Raw genomic sequence first — 8831 nt, forward strand, 5'->3', positions numbered from 1 at the left:
AGGCCCTTTCGCACCGCTTTAGTTCCAGAACTAAACGTACTGGGACGATTTTGCACGAACTATTTCCCAGTACTATTTATAGGGTTGCATTCGCACCGAGAGTATGTACTAAGAAGTGACGTAAGCCGGTCAACAGCGTCGTCATTTGTGCGCGGCGTTCAACAACAGAAACAAAGAACAACATTACATTATTAGGAGGATGGAGGACGCTGTGATCGGAGCTGTGTGTTTGTTGTGTCTCGCGGGTTTCACAGTGGACATGGAAAGTCGACGTATACGTAAAGCGATTGAAAGAACGGAAAAGGAGGACTAAGAATCTCCAACAACAACTGGCAGTGCTACATTTGCTACAAGTGCCAGCACTTCAGCGTCCGTCCATCTATCGCTGTTCTCCATACTTGTGAAATAAGTTGACATGCTTACAGTATGTTTACACGGTGTTTTAAATCATGGCAGGTGAGGGCGTCTTCGTACGCGTTTGGCCAATTAGTGTCTACTTGCGTCACGATTAGTACCAGTTGTGCTGGTTAGACCCTGCTCTGGAGTAGGAGCTAATTTGGTTCTCGAAAAAGGCAGTCCGGTACTAAAAATCACTCCCAGTTCCAGCGGTGCGAACACGCCGAAAAGTGGGTAGTTCCACAATTAGTTCTGGTATTATGAAAAGGTTCCTGCGGTGCGAAAGGCCCTAATGCGATGGACGATGACATCGGCGGGGGCGAGCGGGGGAAGGGGTGTGGGAGAAGAGTTAGGGGGTGTGCCCGAAGCGTGAATCCTTATAAGGGAAAACATGATTCCTTATGCCGTGTCTACACCGGACGCGAGCGGCGTGACAAAATACTATAGAACCACTGATCTATAATAGAGATGTATTATATATAGATCAGTCTATAGTAGGGATGGGCGATATGGGCTTTAAAATATATCACGGTATTTCTGGTATTTATTACGATAACGATATCAATGACGATAATTCAGGGAATCCTGTTTCTTTTAAGAAAAGTATTATCTTTCCTATTTTTACCCAACATAGGGTGAACATTAACCTCCTGAGACCCTGCATCCTCATATGAGGACATTATATTTTAGTGAATTTCTCTGAGACTATACATGCCACAGTTAAGTCTGAATGTCCTGTACAGAGCACATTCAGGGCTTTTCAGAGATACTAATTGTTTGGATGTTTCACCATGACCACCACCCCCTCTCCTTGGTCTTCAAAAATGTCGGATATTAATTTAGTGACACTCTTATGGAAATATGATATTTTGTAATTGTCATTTAAATCAGACACATTTTTAAACTGTGTCATAAATCAACATCTCAGGAAAATGTTATGGGGTTTCAAATAAAAATATGACTTTCTGTTATGAAACAGGAGGTTGATTTCATACATGTCCTCATATGAGGACACCGGGACTAAAAGCATGTTTATTACGCATTTTGGGAGACACAACAAATGAATAGGGAAAGAAAATATATTTTAATATTCCTATGAAATATGATATATTATTATGAAAATCTTGTCAATTATTACTCTCAATATTACACTTCTTTTTTCATTACGTTACCCCAAAAACACATTAATATGCAAATTAGATTTAGCTTATAGATACACTATATACACAATGAGAAAACCTGTTTGTGGCCATTTTACACACATTTTGCTTGAAGAAAAATGGTAAATCAAATCATTCTGTTATAACATAGTTGAGAATTATCTTTATACAAAGTTTGGTAAAAAAAAAAATCCTGAAAACTAAAATGTATTGGTGATTTAAAAATAAATAAATTGTTTTTGCCTATGCATGTTCATTCATGTCTTTTTATTTTTAGTTTTTAAAGAAATTGAGTCCCGATGTCCTCTACCAAGGACGTAGCATAACTTATTAATGAAATATCTTTTTTTTAATGCTCTAAACAATGTAATGACAAATTCATTGTCATTCACAAATACAAATTATCTGATAAAAAAAAAAAGTGTTTTGCCGGGCACATCTGGTCACAAAAAGAAGTATTTCAAACACTCGACTTAATGGTGTTAAGTTAATTTGGAGAAAATGCATGTCAATAAATTATATCTTTGTTGGACAACAGTTTTGTAAAATGGCTCATACACATGCAATACTGTATCGCACACGTGCTACTGTAGTACATTTATTTAGACCGATTTTTTGTGCACTGTACAGCCCTGACCAAACCAGTTACAGCTCGAGCTCCTCATTTAGCGATATAGGCTACTCTTCCTCAATTTCACGTCCGCTTTCTGTCATGTCGCTCCGCACTGTCGCACACAGAAATATGTCAACAACTAGACTTTATCGTTATTATCGCAGGAAGACTAATTCTTATCGTGGGGAGAATTTTTACCGGTATATCGCAAACGATAAGATATCGCCCATCCCTAGTCTATAGAACTCATTATAATCAGTGATGCTGTCTACACTGGAAGCGATACGCGGTGCGGCGTGACACGACAAATCCCGACAGTAAACTGCTGCCGCATTCTATTTATGACGTGCTGACACAAATTTCAAATGATTTTCAACGGTCGCTTTGTCACGTCCAGTGTAGATAGACTTTAGCTGATGCGGCGCGACACGACACGACAACTGTTGCGTCCGGTGTAGACACGGTCTAACGGTTGCCTGTTACATTACAGTACATAAAATTTCACTTACCACATAAACAGAGTAAGGAGAGATGACTGAGGACGATGGCGAATGATTTGCAGATCCTCAGTACCACTGACAAACATATAATCTTGTAAAATGTGTGGCAAGTACTGCCGCTCCATAGTATAAACAGAGTACGTGCGATCGCGAATCTCGAAAGTGATAGTGAAACAAAAAGCGATCGTGCATTCAAAAGCACGATGCCAGTTTCAATGCCAGGTATAATAGTGGCTCCCTGATGCTTAAATATATATGTAGTATAATTACCCAATTATATAACTGCGAGGAAAAATATTGAAATATATATTTTCCTCCCATCTCGTATTTATTCCCTTTAGGGGTTCCGCCTACACGTCATTTTCTTTCCGAACACGGTGTTGGGATTTGGGGGGAATCACGATGCTGGTTCAACATCGTGATGTCTATCAGCCATCAGCGATGGACGATGGCATCGTCTATCGGCCCAACCCTAGTGTCAATGTTTAAAACTCCAACATATTTTGCAATTTTCCTACCTGAACAGTGAGAAGTTGTTCCTCTAGTTCCCGTATCCTAGCAACTGCTTCCTCTCTCTCAGCTGTGCTCCCATCCAGTTGACCTAGAGCATCAGGTGCATTAAGACATAATTACTGTTTGATCACAGTACAAACTATTTGCCCTATGTTGTGGCATTTTTTGATAAAATGCTTCCAAGGACAGTTTACTCAAACCACAAAAACGGCTTTGAACTTTGTTCTCCTGGGCTGTTTACCTTGCAGAGATTGTAGAGTGAGTGTGATATGGGACAAGCGTGCTTGACTCTCCTGCTGTTCATCTGTAAGGTTGCCCAGCTGAGCTTCTAGAGCAGGTAACACCTCTAAGAACTGTGCAGGGTCAGTAGGAATGGATATTTCCACCTCTGCCTCCCCAGCAGTTGTCAAATTCCGAATCCCTATCCAAAGTTTCTCCAGTGCATCCTTGGCTTGCAGTCCTGCTTTCTGTTCCTCTTTATTGGCATCCAGTGTCTCTCTTAAGGACTCAAGCTCTTTTTGCATCTGTGCTAAGTGATCTGTTTCACTCTTAGATTCTTCTTCCCTTACTCTGTCCACTTCATTGAGCTTTTCCTGAAGATGATGAAGCTCTTCCATGTGACTTGCCACCTCCACCTCTAGCTTCTTTGTCATTTCCTCTTTCTGTTTTTCTGCAACTTCCAGACAGGCTTGCATGTTGGCCAGCTCTGTCTCAAACCTTGTTTGTCTCTCTTGTAATGTCTCCAGTCTTTCTCTCTCCTCAGCTGAAAGTTTTTCTCTCAGTTCATCCAACTCTGTGGTCTTTTTCAGTAACTCAGTATTGAGAGCACCGATGGTCTGCTCTTTTTCACTTTCTGTTGTTTCTAATCTGGCTTCTAGAGATACGTTCATGTTGGCCAGCTCTGCCTCAAAGCTAGTCTCTCTCTCTTTAAATTTCTCCAGCACTTTGTTCTCTCTTTCTTCAGATTCAAATTTTGCTCTCATTTCATCCACCTCTGCTGTCTTTCTCAGTAACTCAGCATTGAGGGCACTGATGGTCTGCTCTTTTTCATTTTCTAATGTTTCTAATTTAGTTTCTAGAGATACTTTCATGTTGGTCAGCTCTGCCTCAAAGCTATTCTCTTTCTTTTTCATTTTCTCCAGCATTTCTTCTTTCTCTCTTTGCCCAGATTCAAGTTTTGCTCTCATCTCATCCAACTCTGTGGTCTTTTTCAGCAATTCAGTGTTGAGAGAATTGACTGTCTGTTCTCTCTCAATCTCCGAAGCCTCTAGTCTGGCTCTAAGAGCCTGGAGTTCTTCCTCAACAACTCTCTCCTCAGCTGAAAGTTTTTCTCTCAGTTCATCCAACTCTGTGGTCTTTTTCAGTAACTCAGTATTGAGAGCACCGATGGTCTGCTCTTTTTCACTTTCTGTTGTTTCTAATCTGGCTTCTAGAGATACGTTCATGTTGGCCAGCTCTGCCTCAAAGCTAGTCTCTCTCTCTTTAAATTTCTCCAGCACTTTGTTCTCTCTTTCTTCAGATTCAAATTTTGCTCTCATTTCATCCACCTCTGCTGTCTTTCTCAGTAACTCAGCATTGAGGGCACTGATGGTCTGCTCTTTTTCATTTTCTAATGTTTCTAATCTAGTTTCTAGAGATACTTTCATGTTGGTCAGCTCTGCCTCAAAGCTATTCTCTTTCTTTTTCATTTTCTCCAGCATTTCTTCTTTCTCTCTTTGCCCAGATTCAAGTTTTGCTCTCATCTCATCCAACTCTGTGGTCTTTTTCAGCAATTCAGCATTAAGTTGGGTGACGTTGATGCTGAGTGCACTGATGGTCTGCTCTCTCCCACTCTCTGATGTCTCCAATCTGGCTTCTAGACATACTTTCATTTTGGCCTGCTCTGCCTCAAAGCCATTTTCTTTTTCTTTCAATTTCTCCAGCGTTTCTTCTTTCTCTCTTTCAGCAGATTCAACTTTTCCTCTCATTTCATCCATCTCTGTGGTCTTTTTCAGCAATTCAGTGTTGAGAGAATTGACTGTCTGTTCTCTCTCAATCTCCGAAGCCTCTAGTCTGGCTCTAAGAGCCTGGAGTTCTTCCTCAACACGCATTGCCCACTGCTGCCTCTCCTCTTCTCTCAGTCTCTGGGCTTCTGCCAACTCCAACTCCATCTGCCTGAACTGTGCAGTCAGAATCTGTACAAATGAAACATTCATCATGTTTATAATCTTGCTAAAGGGTCTATAATCCTAAAAAAATATTTTTGTCCAACCAGCTGTGACCACAAAATCACCAGAAAGCTGTATGTTGTTAAGAAAAAAAAATCTCAATTGACTGTGAGGATTTGTAACATATTTTGCTTTCAAAAATTACCAGGACACAGTGTAAACTATATGTGTTGTGCTGACCTGTTTCTGCTGGTCTGCACTGTTGAGTTCCTGCTGCAACAAACTCCATCTGCCTGAACTGTGCAGTCAGAATCTGTACAAATGAAACATTCATCATGTTTATAATCTTGCTAAAGGGTCTATAATCCTAAAAAAATATTTTTGTCCAACCAGCTGTGACCACAGCATGCAACAAGAAATTCTGTTGGTTACTTGGATTCTATTTTTAAATCACACTGCTGGGTATCCCTACCCTCAGTGAAATCTCACTGGTTGAAAATCACCAGAAAGCTGTATGTTGTTAAGAAAAAAAATCTCTTAACTGACTGAGGATTTGTAACATATTTTGCTTTAAAAAATTACCAGGACACAGTGTAAACCATGTGTTGTGCTGACCTGTTTCTGCTGGTCTGCACTGTTGAGTTCCTGCTGCAACATTTCTAGGACTTCTGAACGAGAACGCAAGGACTCCTCCAACTCCTCTATGTGCTGCTGGGATGCACAAAGAGCCTGTAAAACAATAAGTAGGATTAAAGCAAAATAGAACCATGTGTATTGATAGACATCCTAAAAAAGCTGCAGGGTTTGATTTATGATTTTTGTTAATCCGCCCGTTCTTTCTTAATTCCTGTCCAACAACATGAACAAAAACATAAGATGAGTTGGACGCTGCTCATAGAAGGTGGAAATGCATGCACCATGCAAGAAAGCTTACATCAAAATTGCCATGATAACATTATGAGCTATGATTTCATGCTTTATAATAACACACAAATTTGGCTACAACACTTCAGGGTCTCCAAAACAAAAAGCCAACAAATATGGAAACAGCAAGACAATGTTATTCTGGCATTGCTGCTCTTACATGCCCCATCTTACATCTTTGTTTACTGATAATTTATGTGTGTGTGTGTGTGTGTATATATATATTCTTATAATAGTATTGATTACTTATGGATTAAAGAAAAAACCTAAGCTCGTGACACACACTATTAATCACATTTAATGCTTTACCAAAATATCCTTTTTGGAACATGAAAAATGCAAACATGAGAAATGCAAACACACCTGCTGTAAGTCAGGGTCATTTGAGGCCTGTGTGAGATTGAGGAGTTCCTGCTCATGTTTGAGTATTTGTTCTTGAAATCGCACATCTTTCTCCTTCACCACAGCCTGTAGAGTTCGCACCTGGATGACATTTGAAAAATAAAACAGTAGATATAGACTTTGAGAGTGAAAGTCTGGGATTAGTTTATTACAGAAATAAAACAGTAGCTGCAAATGAACGGACCATCATATGACACATTTAAAGATGTGAACAAAATAAGCACTTATTCATGGTGCTTAAATGAATCATTGGACCTGCGAACACACCTGCTCTGCATGACCTTCCTCTCTCAAACGCTGTTCAGCATCCCAGAGTTGATGTTGGAGGGTCTTGTTGGCCGACTCTGCCTGACTGAGCTTTTCTTTCAGCTGCTGGAGTTCCTCCTCCACTCCTGGAGCCATTTGGAAGGAGCTCTCTGAATTCTAAACAAACATTTCATTAACATACTGCCATTAAGAAAACTTTAATGAATTTGGCAATCGCCCATATTTATTACACATCTTCTTAGGGGAGCGTAAGATGAACAATAGAATACACCACTAGTAATAATTATATTAAGTTGGCACACTATAAAAACATATCGAAGACCAATTGATGCTGAAAATACACAAATATGTGCTTATCTCTTTACCTGACTGCTGTTCAATGCTTCTTGTCCTTTCAGTTCAGCAAGCTGTTTGTTTAGGGCAGTCATCTTGGCTTTGGCCTGCAGTTTAAGCTTTGTAAACTTGACTTCTGCCTGTTCTTTCTCCTCCTGTATGAGAACAAAAACAGTCGCAAATGCAAAATCAAGCTTCAGACCTGTTGACATTCATGGTCTACTTGTTTGTTCTTTTCTCGTTATGCAAGCCCACACCTTGAGCTGTTTTTCAGTGCTGGCGTGCTGGCTGTCCTTCTCTCGAATTAGCTCCTTCAGCTGAACCACCAGCTGTTCGGTCTGGGCCAGCCTCTCCAGGACCTCTTCTGAGGGCCCCGAGCCCTCTGGGGATGCTTCAGCATCAGGCTGAGGCTGAGGTACCAGACCATCCTGCTCCAAAGACAACATTCAAAAATTAGAGAGAGCTCTCTAGGTGGATAATCACTCCCTGCCAACCACATGTTAATATTAAAGGTGCAGTAGGAGATCTTGGAAAATGCTAACTTTAGCCTGAATGCTAATTTTAACGAACGTCCCACCCTCCCTGCAATCGCCGTCCAAAGCCACGCCCCGTGAGCGCATATACGCTCACTCACAGACCAGAATACCAGAGACAACATTACTACAGTAGGCTACATCAGCAGTTCCAAATTGCAGCCCATGTTCCGAAGTGAAGTAAACTTCAACGGATTTCCCCTGCTCAGGGAGGAGGGAGCAATGAACACTGTGTAGGGATCATATCGATCGGAACACAGTTCATGCACGTAGCTCACTTCTAACGAGCTGGTTATCTGAATCGGGTGTGTTAACTAAGTGAGACATGCAAAATACATGCGCGAGGACTGGAATTGGGAACCGCTGGGCTGCCTACATCATGTATCATTCACCGGTGAGAAAACTTTAAAAGTACTACAATACCAGGAAGGAAGATCAGGTTGTTGATATTTGTCTGCCATTCTCGCTCTGTCTGCATAGCATGCGTGAACGTGCTGATGACGTATCCTGTCTGCACGAACCGGGTGCGCAGAGGTATGCTAATACATACGTTGACAGGCAGGTAGGAAAGACAATTAAAACGCTCGAACCGAGCATTTTGATTGGACGAACATTTCTTGGTCCTACGCCTTCCACAGAATATATAAATACAGATAAATACATATAGACCACTTAAATTAATGCACCTACCTAAAACGGCTCGTTCTAACATGCCCCCACATATGGGTGTGGGAATGATGTGGGAAGATTTGCATAACGCCACCCAAATGCTCACGCAAAGAAAGAAGGCATAACTTTTATTCTCGCTGTAGTGTTGTTGTTGCCGCCGCCGCCGCCATGTCGTGAAGAAGCTGTGTGTTTCGTTGTGAAAGCGAAACTACTTTGTTTGGCCTTCCAAAAGAGGACGATATCCGCTTCGTCATGCTTGGAGCTGATCCGTGCTAGTCGCTAATGAAATACATCAACTTTGCACTGTGGATCGCCGGATCGGCTTTCACCGTGGACGAAGCGGAGTCCAGCCCGGGGTCGTCACATGTGGTTGC

The 8831-nt window shown here is 41.3% G+C and overlaps 1 protein-coding gene across 5 annotated transcripts in view; it reads right to left on the bottom strand.

The window, feature by feature from the left end:
• Window positions 1–8831, bottom strand: part of LOC107590960 (golgin subfamily B member 1-like) — a 29194-nt gene that overhangs the window by 12524 nt on the left and 7839 nt on the right. Inside the window, exons 3-11 of one of the 5 annotated variants that reach the window (XM_016279923.1) lie at window positions 7513–7683; window positions 7288–7410; window positions 6923–7078; window positions 6617–6736; window positions 5945–6058; window positions 5159–5356; window positions 4496–4933; window positions 3424–3940; window positions 3188–3270 (exon numbers count right to left, since the gene is read on the bottom strand). In XM_016279923.1, coding sequence (XP_016135409.1) covers window positions 3188–3270; window positions 3424–3940; window positions 4496–4933; window positions 5159–5356; window positions 5945–6058; window positions 6617–6736; window positions 6923–7078; window positions 7288–7410; window positions 7513–7683 — 1920 coding nt within the window. Of the gene's footprint in view, window positions 1–3187; window positions 3271–3423; window positions 4370–4495; window positions 5357–5569; window positions 5605–5944; window positions 6059–6616; window positions 6737–6922; window positions 7079–7287; window positions 7411–7512; window positions 7684–8831 lie in introns of those variants that run through there. The other 4 variants (XM_016279920.1, XM_016279922.1, XM_016279921.1 and 1 more) reach the window with 4 other exon arrangements.

The sequence above is a fragment of the Sinocyclocheilus grahami genome, unplaced genomic scaffold (assembly GCF_001515645.1).
Source record: "Sinocyclocheilus grahami isolate Dianchi unplaced genomic scaffold, SAMN03320097.WGS_v1.1 scaffold135.1, whole genome shotgun sequence".
Lineage (NCBI taxonomy): Eukaryota > Metazoa > Chordata > Actinopteri > Cypriniformes > Cyprinidae > Sinocyclocheilus > Sinocyclocheilus grahami.